This window comes from Glycine max, chromosome 10 (assembly GCF_000004515.6).
Source record: "Glycine max cultivar Williams 82 chromosome 10, Glycine_max_v4.0, whole genome shotgun sequence".
NCBI lineage: Eukaryota > Viridiplantae > Streptophyta > Magnoliopsida > Fabales > Fabaceae > Glycine > Glycine max.
The window spans coordinates 23,303,902-23,325,283 of record NC_038246.2 but is presented as its reverse complement, the minus strand read 5'-3'; the positions used below and the strand labels follow the sequence as shown (position 1 = coordinate 23,325,283).

Genomic DNA, 21,382 nt, shown 5'->3' with positions numbered 1-21,382 from the left:
CACCCATGTGGACACTCAAGCATCAAGTTTTGTGGTTATGTGACACTAGGGCTTAAGATTCATTTTTCCTATTTAAGTCAACCCAGTGTTTCCAAAACATCCTCCTTTATCAATTCATGCATTCATCCGAGTTTTTTTTGGGTATTTAAAAAAATTTCACGGCATTCACCCTTTAGGTGTACACACACATTTTTTCCAAAAAAAATCACTTGTGTTTTGATCGGTAAATTTTTCCAAAGAAAAACTGATAGTTATTTCTTTTCAAAATCATGCTGGCTTTTTAGTCAATTTTTTTATGAGGTATTTTGTGAGGTATTTTTGTTACCTAAATTATATACATGCATATCCAAGGTATTTTTGCTACCTAAACACACGTATATATATTTTGTGAGGTATTTTTGCTACCTAAATTACATACATGCATATCTAAGGTATTTTGGCTACCTAAACACACAAATATATTTTGTGAGGTATTTTTGCTACCTAAATTACATACATGCATATCCAAGGTATTTTGGCTACACACACACACACACACACACACACACACACACACACACACACACACACACACACACACACACATATATTTATATATTGTGAAATTTGACTACCTTCCCGATTCGTGCTTGTTTATTTAAATTCCTAGGATTATGAGAAACTAGGTGTGTCTAACTATGACTTAAGAAACATAGGTGAACAAATAACAAGTAGAAATTTGAAAGGTACTAGGTTGCCTCCTAGTAGTGCTTCTTTAACGTCTTGAGCCGGACGCCTGATGACGACTTATCGATCATGGGCCCAGTACTTGCTCGTACCTGCCTCGGTGGTTGGCCGCCTATTGGTCGGCCATGTGTCATAGGCAACGCTCTAGCCTTTGTAGATGAGATGAGATGGACTCTAGAGGTGGGGGTGGTGAGTTTGTTGCCCGCTGTTGGCCATCCCCAGGCTGTTGTGGTGCCTCGTCCTGCACCTGCCTGGGGGCGCGGTACTTCTCGATGAAAACCCTATTAATAGGGGGCCTAATGACCTTGCTGGGGGCGACGGGCACTCCGTAGAACTGACAGAGGCCTATAACCAGAGCTAGAAACCCCAGGACCCTGTTGGACTTCTCCGGGTCCACTGGGTGTCTTGTGGGCGCGATCCTTGCAAATAGTAGATGGCATTAGAAATCAGTCGAGCCACGTGCATACTTACCTATGTTATGATGGCATATACCAACTGACACTTTGGTAGGGGGAGATCGGAGTTGTGGTCACTGGGAAGAATATTGCTAAGTAGTAACGTCATCCATATCTGGGTAAGAGTGGTCATGTTGGTGCACATGATCTGCACTCGTCTCCCTACATTGGTTCAGGCGAAATCTTGCCCTAGTATGCGTAATAGCTGTGTGATAGCCTCCTCCTCAAAGCTGGAGACCAGCTTCCTCCTCTGGCTGTGCTTGCATAGTTGGTCCTCCTCCAAGGTCAGGGGGTGGCCCAGGAACTGATAAAAGGAAACCACTGGCTCCTCACCCAGGAGTGCAAGTCTCGGTTAAGCATTAATGGCAGAGGACCTTGAGTTCTCTGAAGGCGAGGATTTTGAGCCCTCTGAAAGCGAGGACGTGTAGCCCTCTAAAAGCAAGGACCTGTAGCCCTCAAAAGGAGAGGACATGCAACCCTCTAAAGGTGAGGACGTGTAGCCCTCTAAAGGCGAGGACCTGTAGCCCTCTAAAGGCGAGGACGTGTAGCCCTATGAAGGCGAGGATGCACAACCCTCTAAAGGCAAGGACGTGTAGCCCTCTGAAGGCGAGGACGTATAGCCCTCTGAAGGCAAGGATGTACATCCCTCTGAAGGCGAGGACATGCAGCCCTCTGAAGGCGAGGACGTACAACCCTCTGAAGGTGAGGACGTACAGCCTTCTAAAGGCGAGGACGTGTAACCCTCTGAAGGAGAGGACATATATCCCTCTGAAGGCAAGGACGTGTAGCCCTCTGAAGGCAAGGACGAGTAGCCCTCTGAAGGCGAGGACCTGTAGCCCTCAAAAGGCGAGGACCTGTAGCCCTCAAAAGGCGAGGACGTGCAGCCCTCTGAAGGCGAGGACGTACAACCCTCTGAAGGCAAGGACGTACAGCCCTCTGAAGGTGAGGACGTGTAGCCCTCTAAAGGCGAGGACGTGCAGCCCTCTGAAGGTTAGGATGTGTAGCCCTCTGAAGGCAAGGACGTGTAGCCCTCAAGGGGTCCAACCTTATGAGAAAGCAAGAGATTGACTCATTGAGATGACCTCTCATCCCAAACTCAAAAGATTAGACATTAGATTTAGGAAATCTATGTAGTTAACATGATTTTTGGGGATGTAGATGCATGCAACCTTTGTCTTGAAATGCGGTAAATGCAGACTTTGTATGCAACAATACAATGTAATGGAAAGTTGTACAATGTTCATGACACTCTTTCCCTATTTTGTGATTTTGATTTTGATTTGATTTTTTTGGAAAACACAGATTAACTGTCCTTTTGAAAGAGGTGATAATTCATGCAACCTTATCCTATCTTTTGCAAATCTCTTTGGGAACTCCCTTAGAGTGTACATTCTGTTTGATTTAGTCACTTAACAATTTTGGAGTGACGACAATGGAGCCGTTTGACGTTTAACCAATCCATTGAAATCTCAGGGTTTGCCCCCCCCTTTTTTGTTTAAAAACATCGACGGGTGAGAACTTTTGATCTGCCCCTAGGTTTGTAACGACCCGCCTCATCACCACGATATCAACACTCTAATATACGATAATTTCAATTTTTATAAAAACTCCCTTAATTTACTTATGAAAATAGAAGTAATTTCGTCCCAACATACATTCACTAAACCATACACGTTTACTTATATATATATATATATATATATATATATATATATATATGAACAACAACTTAGTACACGTCATCCACATGAGGTAAAATTAAATTTGTTCATACATATGATTAAAATCCAAGTTTTACATCTTTGATTCGATAAAATAAAACTTAAAAACCAACTATGGAGGAGTTGAGCACAAAACACAACTCCCTCCCAAAATAATGCCAACGTCATCACGTCGGCTCGGCGGCTCCTCATCAGAATCTTACTCCTTGCACCCTGCCAATGTCATTCTGCTCCCAAGAACAATGTTCACGATCATCACAGGTATCAACCACACGATACAAAATTGCAAGGGTGAGTTCATTATAAAAAGAACCAATACCAAATCCAAATAACCACAAGTAGCAAGAAACATAGGCAAACATTATGAGCTTACACAACATTCATTATTCAACGCTCACATCCAACAATTATTCATCATCCATATTCAACAATTTCTCATCATCCATCCATGGATCCAATCAAGACTGCATAGAATGATGCATGCACCTGACTCAACTCTCAGATGCAATGTGATACGTACCAACAACCAAATCTCAGGAAATAGCCTAAGCGTGTCCACACGATACTCTCACTTAGGGAACCATGCAGAGTTCGTCGAGACCACCCGGTTGTGCATGTAACTGCCCCCCTCCCATAGGTGATCAGCCTGGGAGCCCAAAGGAATTCCTTACCAGGTGACAAGCCCCCTCAGTACAAATTACACTCTTCCACAATTACTCTATTTCCTATGTCATATGAGCTATGAACACGGCCAAAAGCAAGTGCCAAAGACCATGGACCAATTAAAGAGCCTAAGCATCCCCTCAGAAATGCTTAGATTCTTTAACCATGCTTGTCACCCACGTCTGGGCCGTCCGACAAGGTTAGTGCACTTAACCCCCCATGACATACACTACATACGACGTATGAACATGGCCCAAAGCAAGTGCCAAAGACCCTGGAAGGTCAGTGCACTTCGCCCCCCACGTACATACACAACATGCACATGCCGATGCATTTCCAACATCAATCAACATTCCATTTTCACATCATTCTTAACATATACATCATCTCATCTCAATGACATTATCAACAACCACAACAACCTCATTTCATATTCACATAATCATCAACAATAAAATCAATTCATGTTGACATGGTCTTTATTAAAAACGTCATCTCAAATCAATATCAACATAATTATCAATATCACCACATATCAATTAAAATCCTCAACAGCGACATCAACAATAAATCGCATTCCACACATATATATTTCTTTCATGCCTGAGGTTCACACTCACAAGTCTTCAAACAACACAAATCAAATAAAGACAACAATATCATTCATCACAATATATATATATCGCATCCCATTCGTCAAAACATAGTTTTTCCCTAAAAACCAGCATGCATATCAATTACAATTTTATCGCATCCCATTAGTTAAAAACATCATCTTCTATAAAAGAAAAATCAGCATGCAACAGGGACATGCAGTTATCCTCATAGCTAGGTTCCCTGACCCTAACTATGGTGTTAAAACGGTAAATTTTTATGATAAACTCCCCTCACATACTGTGAGCTACCCGCGGGTCCCTCGTCACGTCACTTGGAGATTTCTTTTTCATCGTCGGTTCCACGCAAGCCTCTACCATGCCAAAATGAAGGAGACTTAATATGGATTTCAGAAAACAAAGCTAATAACAATGCTCTAGGTTAAACACCCACGTCACTACATGAAAGGGTTGAGAGCATTTCGGGTTTTACAAAGGGACATCATTTGGAAATTCCGACCACGCCAATGTGACTTGGGTCCAGTGTAGGTTATGAAAATAACATGCATTTCATGAAAGGATAACATTTACAAAGTCTCTTTCTCTAGGGTTTTTCAAAGGAAGCGTAAAACATGCAATGACGGTTCCAAAGTCAGAAAAGATGCACAAAGACAAGTTGAAACTAACAAGGAACAAGCATAGAACCATGGTTACCTCGAAGGAAAATGAAAGGTCAGATTAGGGTTTCGTTCTCTATCGAAACCGCGAGGCAAGTTGGAAGGTTCCGCTTTGGTTGAAGGGTTCCCCTCAGTGTGGGGTTTCAACGGAGAACAACGGCGGTTTGTGGTGGCTAATGGTGGCTGTGAGTGATAGAGAGAAGGCTTGGAACGCTGGAAATGGCTTTGGAAGAAAGAAAGGAGAAGAAATGGCGTTTTTCCTAAGCTACTTGGACTACAAGGCTCAAAACGTACAAGTGAGCAATGCTTTCGGGAACGGAAACGTCACGCACACTCCAGACATCTTCTCAAAGATCCCAACGGTCAGATCGTGAACAAGTGTCTTGTGAAGCTGCAGACCAAATTTCGAGAAGATCCAACGGTTAAAGAAGGCTGGCCAGCGTTTTGATCGAGGCATCTTCATGTAGCTTCCTTGAGAAGCTTCATTAAGAGGCTTCCTCGTGGCTTCTTTGAGAAGCTTTCTCAAGAGGATTCTTTGAGAAGTTAGATCCTTATCCACCCACACCCCTCTATTAACTAAATTAACCTCCTTGAAAATAATTACGGATAAAAATAACACAACAAATATAATCAAACATAAAACATAATTACTAATAATAGGTAGATATATATATCAAGGTGTTACAACTCTCCCACCATTTTTGAAATTTCATCCTCGAAATTTACCTTACTCAAACAAGGATGGATGAGCTTCTCGCATCTGACTTTCTAATTCCCACGTGGCATCTTCTCCTGATGCACCTTCCCAGATCACCTTGACCAACGAAATCTCTTTCCCTCTTAGGTGTTTTGTTCGCCTATCCTCGATCCTCAAAGGCAATGTTTCATATGTCAAATTCTCCTTCACTTGTACATCATCCCATTCAATCACATGGAATGGATCACGGATATACTTACGGAGTTGAGACACATGAAAGACATTGTGAAGATTAGAAAGAGGCGGGGGTAATGCAATTTGGTATGCCATAGGGCCAACTCTCTTAAGAATTTGGAAAGGACCGATAAAGCGAGGTGTGAGTTTTTGGAATTTCAATGCTCGACCAACCCCAGTCCACGGAGTGACTCTCAAGAATACATGATCACCAACCTCAAATTCCAAATCTTTCCTCCTCTTATCATTGTAGAAGAAAGCTTCATGATGATAAATCAAGTATGAATCAAGTAGTTTTGATGATAACAAAAAGCCCAAAAGAATGATGTCAAGATTGAGTCAACAAGTTCAAGATCAAGATTAATTTCAAGATTCAGGAAATGACATCAAGATGAATTCAAGATTCAAGAGAAGAAATCAAAAAGCAACAAGTCAAGACTTCACAAGGAAAATATTGAAAAGGATTTTTCAAAAACCAAATATAGCATAGTTTTGTTTTACAAAAAGAGTTTTCCCAAATTTTTCTAAGTTACCAGAGTATTTACTCTCTGGTAATCGATTACCAGTTTCCTGTAATCGATTACCAGTGATAGAATTTGATTTCAAAAAGTTTTAACTGAATTTGCAACGTTCCAAATGATTTCTAAATGATGTAATCGATTACAATATATTGGTAATCGATTACCAGTGTAACTAAATGTTGAAATTCAAATTCAATTGAGAAGAGTCACATCTTTTCATAAAATGCATTGTGTAATCGATTACATGATTATGGTAATCGATTACCGATGATAAGTTTTGAATAAAAGGTCAAGAGATGTAACTTTTGACATGATTTTCTCAAGGTTATAACTCTTCCAATGGTTTTCTTGACCAGACATGAAGAGTCTATAAAAGCAAGACCTTGACTTGCATTTTAAATACTTTAAGAACTTCTTGAACAACTTTTGAGAAATCTTGAAACCCTTGCTTCTTATATTTCTTCTTCTTCCTTTGCCAAAAAGCCTTCTAAGTTTTCTATTTTCCAAACCAAGTTCTTCTGCAGAAAACAAAAGTGTGCTATATCTTTTCATTCTTTTCTCCCTTTGCCAAAAAGAATTCAACAAGGACTAATGGCCTAAATTATTTTTGTGTCTCTCTTCTCCCTTTTCCAAAAGAATAAAGGACTAACCGCCTGAATTCTTTTGTGTCTCCCTTCTTCCTTTCTCTTCAAAAGGACACAGTCTGAGAATTCTTTTGATTCTTCCCTTTCCCTTAAACAAAAGATTTCAAAGGACTAACCGCCTGAGATATCTTTTGTTTCCCCTTACAAAGATTCAAAGGACTAATCGCCTGAGAATTCTTTGTCTTAACACATTGGAGGGTACATCCTTTGTGGTACAAGTAGAGGGTACATCTACTTGGGTTGTTGTAACTGAGAACAAGAGAGGGTACATCTCTTGTGGATCAGTTCAAGTGGAGGGTACATCCACTTGGTTGTTCAAAGAGAACAAGGGAGGGTACATCCCTTATGGATCTTTGCTTGTAAAGAATTTTACAAGGTTGAAAAGAAATCTCAAGAACCGGTGGTTGCTTGGGGACTGGATGTAGGCACGAGTTGTTGCCGAACCAGTATAAATTCTTGTGTTTGTCTTCTTCTTCCCTACACTCTTTAATTTTTTATGTGCACTTTAATTATCGCTTTTACTTTTGGTTAAGTTTCTATTTTTGTTCTTTACTTTCTTAACATTATAGTAAAAGCCTAATTGAATCTAGTAACATTAAGAAGAATAGATTTTTAATTAGTAAAGGTTCATTAATAATTAATTCAACCCCCCCTTCTTAATTATTCTGAGGCCACTTGATCCAACAAGTGGTATCAGAGCAGGTTTCTTATAGAAAGTTTAACAACTTTAAGATTCATGGCCTCTTTAAATTCTTTGTTTTTCAAAAGTAATTTCAGGAATAGGTTATTCCAAGATCATGATGAAGACCAAGCCAACTTGTGTCTCATGACAAAATCTCATGAGAACAACAAAGAAGAATCTGTAAGGAAGAAGTGGTACATCGACAATGGATGTTCCAAGCATATGACAGGAGATGTATCCAAATTTACAACTATTTCCCCTAAGAAAAGTGGACATGTTACATATGGCGACAACAACAAAGGCAAAATTATTGGAATCGGTAAAATAGGTATGAGTTTCTCTACTCCTATTGAAAATGTGTTACTTGTAGAAGGTTTAAAGCATAGCCTATTAAGTGTTAGTCAATTATGTGATAGAGGATATAAAGTATCTTTTGATTCTGAAAAATGTGTTATCAAGCAGGAGCATGACAAAGATATTGAGCATATAGGTTTCAGAGAAAATAATGTTTACATGATTGATTTAAAACAAAAATCTGAAAATGATAGATGCTTTCTAAGTAAAGATAATGATCCTTGGTTATGGCATAAGAGAATTGCTCACATTAACATGGATCATCTAAATAGATTAATCTCAAAAGACCTAGTTGTTGGTTTACCAAAATTAAAGTTTGAAAAAGATAAATTATGTGATGCATGCCAGAACGGTAAACAAACAAAAGCATCTTTTAAATCTAAAAATATTGTCTCTACCACTCAACCATTACAATTATTGCACATGGATTTGTTTGGACCATCTAGGGTCATGAGTTTTGGTGGAAGTTACTATGCATTAGTAATTGTTGATGATTATTCTAGGTATACTTGGACTTTATTTCTTACTCACAAAAATGATGCATTTCATGCATTTATAAGACTTGCCAAAGTCATCCAAAACAAGAAAAATCTCAAAATTATCTCCATTAGAAGTGATCATGGAGGTGAATTTGAAAACAATGATTTTGAAATGTTTTGTGATGAACATGGCATAGAACACAACTTTTCTTCACCTAGGACACCCCAACAAAATGGTGTAGTAGAAAGGAAAAATAGATCTTTAGAAGAAATTGCTAGAATCCTTTTAAATGACACACCACTTCCAAAATATTTTTGGGCAGAAGCAGTCAACACCGCATGTTATATTATGAATAGAGCCTTAATAAGACCCATTCTTAAGAAAACCCCATATGAACTCTTTAATAATAGAAAACCAAACATTTCTCATTTACATGTTTTTGGATGTAAATGTTTTGTTCTAAACAATGGTAAAGAAAGCCTAGGAAAATTTGATGCTAAGGCGGATGAAGGTATCTTCCTTGGTTATTCCCTACATAGCAAAGCCTTTAGGAAATACAACAAAAGAACAATGACAATTGAAGAATCAATACATGTTACTTTTGATGAAACTAATATTACCTCTCCGAGAAAGGAATTTCTTGATGATTTTGCAGATTCTTTGGAAGATATACACAATGAAGAAAGAAATCTAAAAAGGAAGAGAGATGAAGAAAACAAGGATGTTCAAAATGACATAGACCAAGAAAATGATAATCTTCCCAAAGAATGGAAAACTTCAAGAAATCATCCTCTTGACAACATCATCAGAGATATCTCAAAAGGGGTAACAACTAGACATTCTCTCAAAGATTTATGCAATAATATGACTTTTGTTTCGTTAATAGAACCTAAAAACCTTAAAGAAGCCATTATAGATGATCATTGGATAGTAGCCAAGCAAGAGGAATTAAATCAATTTGAAAGAAATGATGTATGGGAATTAGTAGAGAAACCTTCAAACTATCCAATCATTGAAACTAAGTGGGTATTCAGAAACAAATTGGATGAAAATGGTATAGTAATTAGAAATAAAGCTAGACTGGTAGCAAAAGGATATAACCAAGAAGAAGGTATAGACTATGAAGAAACCTTTGCACCCGTAGCCAGACTAGAAGCCATTAGGATGCTTTTAGCCTATGCATCTATTATGAACTTTAAACTATATCAAATGGATGTCAAAAGTGATTTCTTAAATGGTCTAATTCAAGAGGAGGTATATGTAGAACAACCTCCTGGGTTTGAAGACTCACAAAAATTAGACCATGTCTATAGATTAAAGAAAGCACTCTATGGATTAAAACAAGCACCTAGGGCTTGGTATGAAAGATTAAGTAAATTCCTATTAGAAAAGAATTTCACTCGAGTGAAGGTAGATACCACCTTATTCATAAAAAAGAAGGATAATTGTCGCAACCTACCCTTCGGCGGGAGGGCGACGCGAGGCTCACAGGAGCATCTTCAAAGTGAGGAAGGCGCACGGAGTTGCCACCAACATTTATTCGGGGAAAACGTCGGAAAAACCGAAAAGATGTAGTCTACGAACTTTAATCGTGAAAGGTTCGGGAGTTCTTTTTACACATGGGGAAGGTATTAGCACCCCACACGTCCGTCACAAGGGACGACAGCCTTTAATCCGATGTGCAATATCATGTCTTCAATTTGTTTTATTTCCCCTTTTTTTTTACATTTTTATGTCTTTTTATGCCTTTTGTATTTTTTATCTTTTTGTGGTCGACAAGGGTGTTTCCCTCGCTCCTACGTATCCTCAATTGCGATGAGGAAATCAGACCTACGTAGTTCTTTAAGAACTAAACATTGGTTAAGTTGTTTTGATCTTTTTCCACAAGATCGATTTTAACCGCACAAAAGTCGTTTAAGGCGTTGGACCATTAAACAATCTTTTGATTCTTTTGAAGGGAGAGAAACGTCAAGGTGTTGGACCATTAACGATCTCTTGTTTTTGAAAGGAGAGAAACGTTAAGGCGTTATACCATTAACGATCTCTTGGGGTGGTCGACAAAAGCGGGGCTTTTGCTCCTACGTATCCTCAATTGCGATGAGGAAATCAGACCTACGTAGTTCTTGCAAAAGTGGTAAAGTTACATGTTGATTTTATGCTTTTGAATGGTCCATGTTAACCGATAAAAGCAAAGAGGACCATTTAAGGCGTTGGACCTTAAAACGGTTTTTAGTGATTTTTGCAGACAAAGCTTGATTTGTGAGTTGATTTTAGCCTTAGTTTCACTTTGGTTATTAGTCAATTCATTCAAGGAAACTTCCAAAGAAAAACGTCCGATTGATTTTTTTGATTATTTTATTCGAAGATATTTTGATTATTTTATTATTATTATTTTCCCCTTTTTTTATTTAACCGAGGTTTCAGCGTAAACGATTGGTTGGATTTTATTTTAACAGTGATTAAACGAGATTACAACGTAAATGATCGGTTGAAATTCATTTTATCATTTATTAGGCGAGATAACGGCTTAAATAAACGGTTAAAGCACGTTAAAAAGGGTACGGAAAATAAACGTAATGAAAGTAAAAGTACACAAAACAAGTAGGGACCACTAAGAGTGCATAGAATGAATTGAAATATTCAATTTCAGAAACTTACCGGTTGAAGACTGAAGAACGGCGAAGAACGAACAAAGAACGATGAAGAATGGTGAAGAATCTCCACGAAATCGCTTACCGAAACGTCTCGTAAGCGTTACGGAAGCACCTCGGCTTGAATTTTTTTCACGGAAACAATTTTTCTCACTAATTTCGAGAGATTTCTCAATACCAAAAGGGTTGAACATTTTTGCTCTGCCCTCTTTCCCCTATTTATAGGAGAAAAGAGGGAGGTGGTTGCCACCCAAGTCGCCCAGGCGAGCAGGGTTGCTTCCACCAGAAGGCACCGCCTTCTTTTGGAACCCTCAGGAAGGCCCAAGTGGGCCTGGTTGCTATTTGCACCCCCATGCATGACCTCTGCTCCTCCTGATTTTTAATTTACATTATTTGTTACTTAAAAAAATTAATTAAAGGGTTAAGACTCACCCGATTTGATATTTTCAAGTGACTGAAAGTGTTCTTTGTGCTTCTTCAGCCACTTTTGTGAGAGCATAATTTTCTTTCCGCCAATAATAATTTTTTATAAAGGCATTTTTATCTCTAATAAAATATTTGATTTTTGAGTTTGTTTTCTAATATATTTTTATTTGTGTTAAGTCTCTAATAAAAACAATAATTTTCTTTTTGATCCTTGATATTTTTTAAATTTTAATAAATTAACAAATTTTTTATTTTCTCCTTGATAAATTTTTCATTTTTAATTAATCAAGATTAAAACAAAATTCATTAATTTATCAGGGAACAAATACAAAAATACGCTAATTTATGATGGACTAAATAAAATTATTATTTTATTTGAAACTCAACGCAAAATAAAAATTTATTAAAAAATAAATATAAAAATTAAGTATTTATTAAAGAATAAAAATATATTTAAACCTTCTAAAAATCAATAAATAAGTTTGTTGAATTTGAACTCAGGAAACCAATGCCAGCAAAATTTATTGAAGATACATAAAATGAATTAGACGGTCTATAGAAATATATTGGATTTGTACAACACAAGTTCGAAAGGATAAAGAAATATGCATTGACCAAAGGAGGGCTTTGCTATGTGACAAATTGCTTGTGCACCTAGCATTAAAACAAAATTTTAAAAATGTCCTTAAGTGTTTTTTGTTTTTACGGATTACATAATCCGTATACCTCATACGAATTAGGTGATCCGTAAGTGTTTTTTTTATTTTTTTCAAAAATATGTTTTTCTAATTTATTAATAAATTAATTTTTTTAATATTAAATATTTTTTATTTATAAAAAATATAAAAATTAAATAATTCGTATGAGTTATATCAAAATTAATTGTCACAAAATTTATTATTTAAATTTACATGTGCATTAAATATACATTAGAAGTTTTAGTGTTATATATAACAACATTATTTATTTTATAATTTAATTGACATATTAGCTTAGTTGGCTAGAGCGTCATACTAATAAATTGAAAGTCACAAGTTCGACTTTTGCTTATGGATTATCTGATCCGTATCCTTTTTATGGAAGGACAAAATTGGAAAATCGTAAAATTACTAGGTGTACCAGCAATTTCACTGGGTGGATGTAGCAATGCCCACCAAAGGATGGTCCAGCATTGCAGACTAACATGAAACTCTCAAAGGTGGTCAAACTCTCAACGTCACCTCTCAGGTACAGAAAAACAAAAATGTAACCGCCTCCAACGTTTTAGATATTCCCTCAATTTAAAATATTTGGAAAATGTCAAACTCCTCTTCTTGAGTCATTTGAAGACTAATACATCTACTGCTTATAGCATGTCTAGAAGAAAGTTTAGGGACCACGTGTGAAACCCAAATCATGTCAAACCACTCAAATGACAAAAAAACTATAATAAAATAATTTTTCTGTTATTATATATAAAACTCAATTATTTAATTCTTTAAAATTAAAAAAAAAACTAATCAATTTAATTGAAAGCAAAAAATTTATCTAAATTTTTTTTTTCAAAATTATCTTTATAATTAATACTTCTTTTATAATTATGTCAATATATTATTTCTCTTCTTTAAAATAAGGATATTTCTAATATAAAAATAACGTTATAGATTAGATCTTATAAAAAAAGAATATGTATCATTTCAAACTTGAAATTTATAGATAAGAAAAGGAGTAGTTCTAAAAGACGTGATCAACATCAACAGTGACTAAAGCAATTATACACTTATTCTCCATCTGTTGAGAGGTTCAAATTTCTGCAAGTTCATTTCATTAACATAACAGGACTTGATTCCCTGTCAAAACTTGTTAGCCTAGTCAAAATCATGGACATTCTATTTGAATTGGCATTTTCTCCACCATAATTATTGTGAAAAAACGTTTACAATAATGAGTCTTGGTCAATTTATTTGCGATATGTATAGTTCAAACGGAAAATGCACCACACCTAAAATCGAGTTGAAGCAAACTAGACAAAAAAGCAAAAATCCCTGCTTGCAGTATATTATATTATAGGCTTGCCCATAAATCGCAATTTCTAGCAACATTCGCTACAAGCTCAAACTCGGTGCTTTGATTGCAAAACTAAAGCTTGACAACAAGGCCAATAGGACAATGATCACTACCGGTAACATCAGGAAGAATGTATGAATCGTGAACTTTGTCAGCAATGGATTCTGAGACAAGGAAGTAGTCAAGACGCCACCCTGTTTTGAAATTTTGAAACAAATCAATGAGAACAAAGAAGAAAGTTTACATGAAAGGCAATCAAAACAGAGAAAAAGGAACTTAAGTATTTCATTATACTAATTGAAGAAATACACACCATTACCTGGGTCATGTATGCACTTCCTCAAAAGTAATTCTCATAACAAGCAAACTTTGATTAAGACAATCATAGACGAGAACGTAGAATTCTTTTTTTAAGAGAAACGGTGAAGACCCCCACAGGGATGTCTGTCTGTGTGGGTGACTGTATGGGCTTGTGAGGGATGGAAGAACACAATTATAGTGCATAAACCTATATCCCCAGAACAGAAATTGACAAATGGAAACTCATGCATTTTCTTTTAGGTAGAATTGTGAAAATCTTATTGAGTGCATTTGTCACTGGAATACCCTACTCCCATCTAGAAGGAGCAGACAAATTGAGGTTCATATGCAAAGGGGTAAGGACTAAGGAGCAATGGAGAACTACCATTATGAAGCATGGACTCGGATTTAGACACAGACATGGGACACAACTTGGACACAGGAACACGGCATATATATATATATATATATATATTATTAACATGACAAAAAGTTAAATTGATAATTAAGATTTATATATTCATCTTAAAATAAGTTAAGCTTTATAATCTTCATATCATAACACACTACAATAAAGCAATTTTATAATAAACAGATAGGATTTGCTTCTTAAAGTTAGCAGAAAATTGTTTTTTTTTTTAGCAAAAGAAGTTTAGACAAACACACTACAAAAACAGAAAACTGCTTATTTTAACAATTGAGTTTAAACAAACTGGTTCAATAAGGCTCACAAAAAAAGTACTAAGCTTTATAATTTAGATTTTCACATACATATAATTTTATTATATAACAATATATGTATTGTTTAATAATATTTATATATATATATATATAGCATATTATCATATATTTAGAATTTTTTTATTATTTAGCTTATTATTATATTACGTTTAATCTAGTTTTTTAGTACTAATATTAGTTAGTAGATTATATTTTTTTATTACTATAACTTCTAATTTATTGTATCATATATTATTTTTATTGGTAAAGGAAGAGCGGTAGTTTTTTATGAAGAGAGAAGGTGGCACAGGATTATTTGCACGTAGAAGGAATAGAAGAGTTGGGCTTCAGACCTAAGTTTAGGGTTTTTTTGGGCTGTAACAGTTCAATTTAAAATACAGTCTCACGAAGAAGTGTTGTCTGCCAGAGTCTCGATCATCAGCGACAATCTAGTGTGATCTGCACAAATTGTGACCCAGAGTAGACATGAACTTGGAAAGGGTGAAGATCATAAAAACGTAGGGATTTGCTAGGGGCACCCAGCAGCATTGCTGGTGCACCCAGCAAATTTCCAAAATGGCAAAAATGACCTTCAGCCTTTTTGCGAACTTTCTTCCGTGGAACTACGCGGAAGAACTTCTTCCGCCAGAATCAACGGAAGAAGGTTCTTCTGTGAGTTACCACGGAAGATGGTTCTTCCGTGGGTTAATTAGTTAAATTATTTTGTTAATTTTAAGATTATTTGGTATTAGTTAAATGATCTTTTCCTCTCACAAGTTGACCAATGGTCGATTCTTGTATGCACCGCATGATATGTATTGGTCACTTTTTTCCTCAAATTATTTACAGTAAAATTCATTTTGGACTCATCGTTCTTCACAGTTACACACACTCTAGTCACGCACTTCTTCCTCTCTCCATTTCTCTAACTATGACCATGCAATTGGCGTTGGTCTCATTGCATTTTCTGTAGAAATGAAGAACAAGGTCAAAGGAAAAGGCAAGGAGGTCGCCGGAAAAGGTTCTGCCGGCAAGCGCAAGGGCGCCTTCGACGATGACAAGACCGGTGGCGGCCAAAAGAGAAACAAGCGAGGTGTCCTTCAGTTATTTCTGACGATGAATTAAATGCCGCGCCAAGAAGGATGGACATGCCAGATAAGGGCCAGAGTAGCAGGTCACGTGTCGTCCCTCAAGAGGAAATGTTGGCCTGAAACTAACTTTTTTGAGTTTTGGGCCTTCCGTTGCAGGCCCTGTTTGAATGAACCGGTGTCTCCTGTTATTTTTTTTGGATTCGTTGACGTGCAAACATGAGGCAGGCCACCTTTGGAGAGTCTCACGGCTTTCCCAGATAATTTTAAAAAAACCCCGAACAGGGGTACTTAGGCAAGTTTACATGGCCCGAAACTAACTTTTTTGAGTTTTGGGCCTTCCGTTGCAGGCCCTGTTTGAATGAACCGGTGTCTCCTGTTATTTTTTTTGGATTCGTTGACTTGCAAACATGAGACAGGCCACCTTTTGGAGAGTCTCACGGCTTTCCCAGATAATTTTAAAAAAACCCCGAACAGGGGTACTTAGGCAAGTTTACATGGCCTGAAACTAACTTTTTTGAGTTTTGGGCCTTCCGTTGCAGGCCCTGTTTGAATGAACCGGTGTCTCCTGTTATTTTTTTTGGATTCGCTGACATGCAAACATGAGACAGGCCACCTTTGGAGAGTCTCACGGCTTTCCCAGATAATTTTTAAAAAACCCCGAACAGGGGTACTTAGGCAAGTTTGCATGGCCCGAAACCAACCTTTTTCTCAGACGACAATGACTGACATGACCCAACAGTGAACGACGTGACAGGAGGTTGCTTTAGTTTTACGCTTCACAATGTAAAATAGTCATGGGTCTGGTAAAAGGGAAGCCATGTGCCTGGCTGGGCCATTTATATATATGATAGATGGGGATGTCCATGGTACTCAACATCAACTAGTATTCAGAGTTTGTCAAATTAATTTTTGATAAACAATGACATTCTTAGGAGAGACTTCGTCCCAGACGATCCTGAACTCGAGGTTGGCATTCATTTTTCGAAATGGAACCGTCATTCACAACGAGTGTGGGGTTTATTTTCAAAGTTCTGATGCAGTGCCCATGCGAGTACCAAACTTATGCTATTTTTCAACTCTCAAAAGCAGAATACACAACAGTCTTCGGCTAAACAACAATGAAGTTGTGGATGAAATTCATTACCAGCGACCAGTGGAAGATACAGGTAACAACATTTACTTTGAAAGTATGCAATTGAAAAATGACATGGATGTGAACACCATGTTAATGTATAATGATCAATTTTCATTTGTTGGACCGATTGAGTTGTTATGTACCGTTGGTAGAACAACAGATGCAATTTTAAACTTACTTGAACAGCCCAACATCCCTACACATGATGCGGTTTTGTATTACAACGGAAGGTGGAACATGTCACACCAAAACAACTTTGTGGGTTACGCGTTCACCGGAATAAATCCAAAAAAAAATTGATATTCCAAAAGGATGTAGCATAGATCAACTGAAGGATTTGATCAAGCAAGTAGCACCTAAAGGGAATCCTCCTCATGGGATTCACGAATCCCAAGTTGTAAGGCGTTTGTTTTATTGACAACCTAGTCATTTGGAGTATTCTGAGAAAGTTTTAGAATTTAAATTTGTTGAGCTGAAATGTGACGACGACGTGCTGAAGGTGCTGGTAGAGTCTAATTACAGGAAACAATTTGTGCCAACAGAAATTTTGGCTCTCTTTAGTAAAGTGGTTATGGAAAATGAGGACGATGTGGTTACGTCCTTGCGTGATTGAATGCTAGTTAAATGTTAGACTGTTTCGTGCAAATTAAATTTGTGTCCATCATGTTCTAGTCGATGTAATATGTCTTAGTGTGTCAATTTGTTATGTTTGTGATCCATTTGTAATGTGTAGTATGTATGAAAAAGGAATAAAAGTTTTATTACCAACTTTTAGCAAAAAAATTTATAAGGAATAAATATTTGTGACCCGTTCGTGCAAATTAAAATTTGTAACTTATTTTGTCCAATCAATTACATTTAATTAAAATTTGTAATTTATTTGTTTCAATCAATTTAAATTTGTAATTTATTTGTTTCAATCAATTAAAAATTTCTAGCTTTTTTTTTAAATGTCTAACTTATTTTTTTAAAGTTTCTAGCTAAGTTTTTTTTTTAAAATTTGTAACTCATTTTTTTAAAAATTTCTAACTTATTTTTTTAAATTTCTAACTTATTTTTTAAATGAGTAACTTATTTTTTTAAATTTCAAACTTATTTTTTTGAAATTTCTAACTTGTTTTTGATTAAATAATATAATAATTTTAAGTAAAAATTAAAATTTGTAACTTATTTGTTTCAATGACTAACTTATTTTTTAAAAGTTTCTAGCTAAGTTTTTTTTAAAATTTCTAACTCATTTTTTTAAAAAATTTCTAATTTATTCTTTTAAATTTCTAACTTATTTTTTAAATGTGTAACTTATTTTTTAAAATTTTTAACTTATTTTTTTGAAATTTTTAACTTGTTTTTGATTAAATAATATAATAATTTTAAGTAAAAATAAAAATTTGTAACTTATTTTTTTTAAATTATATAATAATTTTCAGTATAACTTAAAATTTCTAACTTATTTTGTCCAATTAATTACATTCAATTAAAATTTCTAAACTATTTATTTCAATCAATTAAAATTTGAAACTTATTTGTTTCAATCAATTAAAATTTGTAAGTTATTTGTTTCAATCAATTTCTAACTTATTATTTTAAATTTCTAACTTATTTATTTTAAATTTGTAACTTCTTTATTTGAAATTTCTAACTTATTGTTGTTTAAATTATATAATAATTTTAGTATAACTTAAAATTTCTAACTTATTTTGTCCAATTAATTACATTCAATTAAAATTTCTAAGTTATTTGTTTCAATCAATTAAAATTTGAAACTTATTTTTTAAAAATTTCTAACTTATTTTTTAATATGTCTAACTTCATAAAGAAATAGAGACATTATATTTAAGTTAAAACATACATAAAGACATAATTTAAGTAAAAACATAATTTAAATACATAAAGAAATATAGACATTATCTAAGTCAATGTGTTTTAACAAATACAAAAACAAATACTAAAATTTAAATACATAAATAAATACAATAAAAAAGATAAATCCTAATCTATGCGGGGTCTCTGTCGTGGCCTAAGACTGTCATCTGGGTCGTCATCTCTAGCTATCCTCAAGCAAAGATCCATGATATCATATAAGTCAGTCCCTGCAGTCACCATCCTGAGGTTGATGACGCGCTCCAAATGCTCAACAATCCTTCCCATCCTGACACATGCTGTGCAATCAACCTATCTCAGTGAAAATAACAAGTGAGTATGAATTTATAAAAAATAATAAAGTTAACAAAAAGTACACAGCTTACCACAGAATGTGCAGGGGGATCTGACGTGACTGGAATCTGGCCGACAGGTGGCTCCACGAAGTCATCATCATGAGTGGGAAGGGAAGGCGCAGGTCTGGGCTCAGCAGTGTTGTCCGTCAGCGTCACAAAGGGGTGTGAAATCTGAAAAAACCACTCCATGTAGTCTGGGGCCACCTGTCTAGGAACTACACAGAGCTCCCCTGTAGGCGCTACATGATCTGCAAATTGTACCCACCGGTCGTCTATATCAGTACCTGTCAACGAATCAGGAACCGGTGGCGGAGGAACTGTCTGAATGTACCCCATCTGCCGAACCACCCTCTCTGGTCGAAGGTAGACGATGATCGGACCCCATCTGACTTGCCACATGTACAAGGAGATCAACTCAGCCTCGAACTCCCCGATGCTCAGCATACGACATCCAACAGACATCAGTGACTGTCAGGTCATCAATCCGTGCTCTGTAAGGGGCTCCCTTAATGTCGGTCATCTGGGCCTTACCCGTAAGCCAACTACAGGCACATGGGCTAGCCTCAGCATAACCATCGTCAACAACAGACCTGTGGACTGATGGAAAGTGCTCGTAAATCCAGCACTACAAACAGAAAGTCAACATTAGCAATCAAACATGGATTGAATTTTACTTTAATTTAAATTACAAGCAGCGATAGTCACCTGAAGTAGTGAAATGTAACCAGTCATCTGTCGTGTAGGGGCCTGCGACGCCTCATTAAGTTGACGTACAAGTGTACCAAAGCGGCCGCTCCCCAAGAGAATGTCCCTGCCTGTGCCAGGTCTCTGAATGCCTGCAGGTGCACAACATGGACATGGGTTGCACTCTTGTTAGCGAAAAGAGTGCAACCAACCAAGTGAAGTAGGTACGTCCGAGCTGCAGGAACCCCCTGCCTGGCCCGACACCTACTCTGGTACATGTCCCGAAGCCAGGACAACCGAACATGAGGCCCACCTGCCTGACGTGTCTTAGCTGTAGCCTCGTCTGGGGTGACCTCAAGTAGCTCCGTCAACAGCGCAACTGCGTCAGCTGTAGCCAACGACCCGAATGAATGCAGCGCGCCAGTAATGGGGATGTGCAGGAGCGACGAAACGTCGTCTAGAGCGATCGTCACCTCCCCTACTGGGAGGTGGAAGCTGCTCGTCTCCCTATGCCACCTCTCAACAAAGGCGGATATGAGTCCAGGATCAGTGGTGATCACAGAACACCTGATCAATGGATCCAATCCGGTGGCCGCAATCATACCTTCGATCTCAGCAGCCGGTCTCCCAAATTTATCTACTCTCCTACCATGGGAGACCAACTTGAGATCGGGTCGCTCCTAAATTGAATAACAATTTATAAATTTGTGTATTTCAAAATAAAAGAAATTACTTTCTAATTACTGGAATAAAATATGTACGTACCTGTCCACACCATATGTTGTGTGCGACATGATCAGCAAATCCTATCAAAACCGATGGATCGCGTGGCCCACCGGGGAACCCCTCATCATCAGCAGTTGTCCCATCACTAGCCACTCCATCAGACTCAGCACCATCGGCAGCTCCTGTCCTGTCTGGGCTACCATCAGATGCATCAGGGACATCTCAGGCAACTGAGGAACATCCTCAGCCACATCCTCAGCCATCTGGGTAACACGTTGCCTACGTGCTGAGGCAGTGGCCTACGACGACGAGGAACATCCTCAGCCACATCCTGACTAAGGTCTCTGCCTCTACCTGTGCCTACCAGACGACGTAGACCTCGTGTCCTAACCATGATCTGAAATCATGAAGAACACTCAAATAATTTGTGTAACAAAGCTTTGGAATTCTAACTAATCCACATAATTTATCCAAACCCATGGATTATATATTTAGTTCAACATAATTTATCCAAATAATTGACATACAAATGCATATATATCAAATGCATATATAAATCACACCAAATATAATTCAATTGATTAGTAGAACTCAAATCATGTCATTGTGATTCTCTCAAGACACAATTCTACTTATTAAACCAGAAGCTTTATTTTTCTTTCCTTTATACATTGTTATTACAATCAATTACTGTGGTATAAATTCCTTTAATTCATCTCTAAGTTCAAGTTAAATCAAAGAAATTATATGAACTGTCTAACTTAACATCATCACACGAATTTCATTAACTAAGCAATTTCTCACAATGCAAATGGTTCTGACAAGCCTTGAACAGTGGTTGATGAAAGCTTGCTTGTGGGGCTTCTATGGAGGCTGGATCTTTGAGCTTCAATGAGGTCCTTTAATGGTGATTTTCCACCATGGAAATGCAGCGGAAGAC

At 36.8% G+C, this 21,382-nt stretch overlaps 1 protein-coding gene across 1 annotated transcript; it reads right to left on the bottom strand.

Annotated features, from left to right (window-relative positions):
- Nucleotides 1-19,447: 19,447 nt before the first annotated feature.
- LOC102660387 (protein MAIN-LIKE 2) lies at nucleotides 19,448-20,772 on the bottom strand. Its single transcript, XM_014762694.1, has 5 exons — nucleotides 20,726-20,772; nucleotides 20,482-20,638; nucleotides 19,985-20,396; nucleotides 19,738-19,868; nucleotides 19,448-19,657 (listed from the first exon to the last, which is right to left on the bottom strand). Exons 1-5 carry the CDS (start codon nucleotides 20,770-20,772, stop codon nucleotides 19,448-19,450), a joined length of 957 nt encoding a protein of 318 aa, XP_014618180.1.
- Between the last annotated feature and the right edge of the window lie 610 nt (nucleotides 20,773-21,382).

Excerpts from the sequence above, each read along its gene's own strand:
- LOC102660387 (XM_014762694.1), bottom strand. The coding sequence starts at position 20,772 with ATGTGGCTGAGGATGTTCCTCGTCGTCGTAGGCCACTGCCTCAGCAC. Across the intron at positions 20,397-20,481 it reads ACAACATATGGTGTGGACAG|GAGCGACCCGATCTCAAGTT; the intron begins GTACGTACATAT and ends TATTCAATTTAG. Across the intron at positions 19,658-19,737 it reads GTTACATTTCACTACTTCAG|TGCTGGATTTACGAGCACTT; the intron begins GTGACTATCGCT and ends TTCTGTTTGTAG.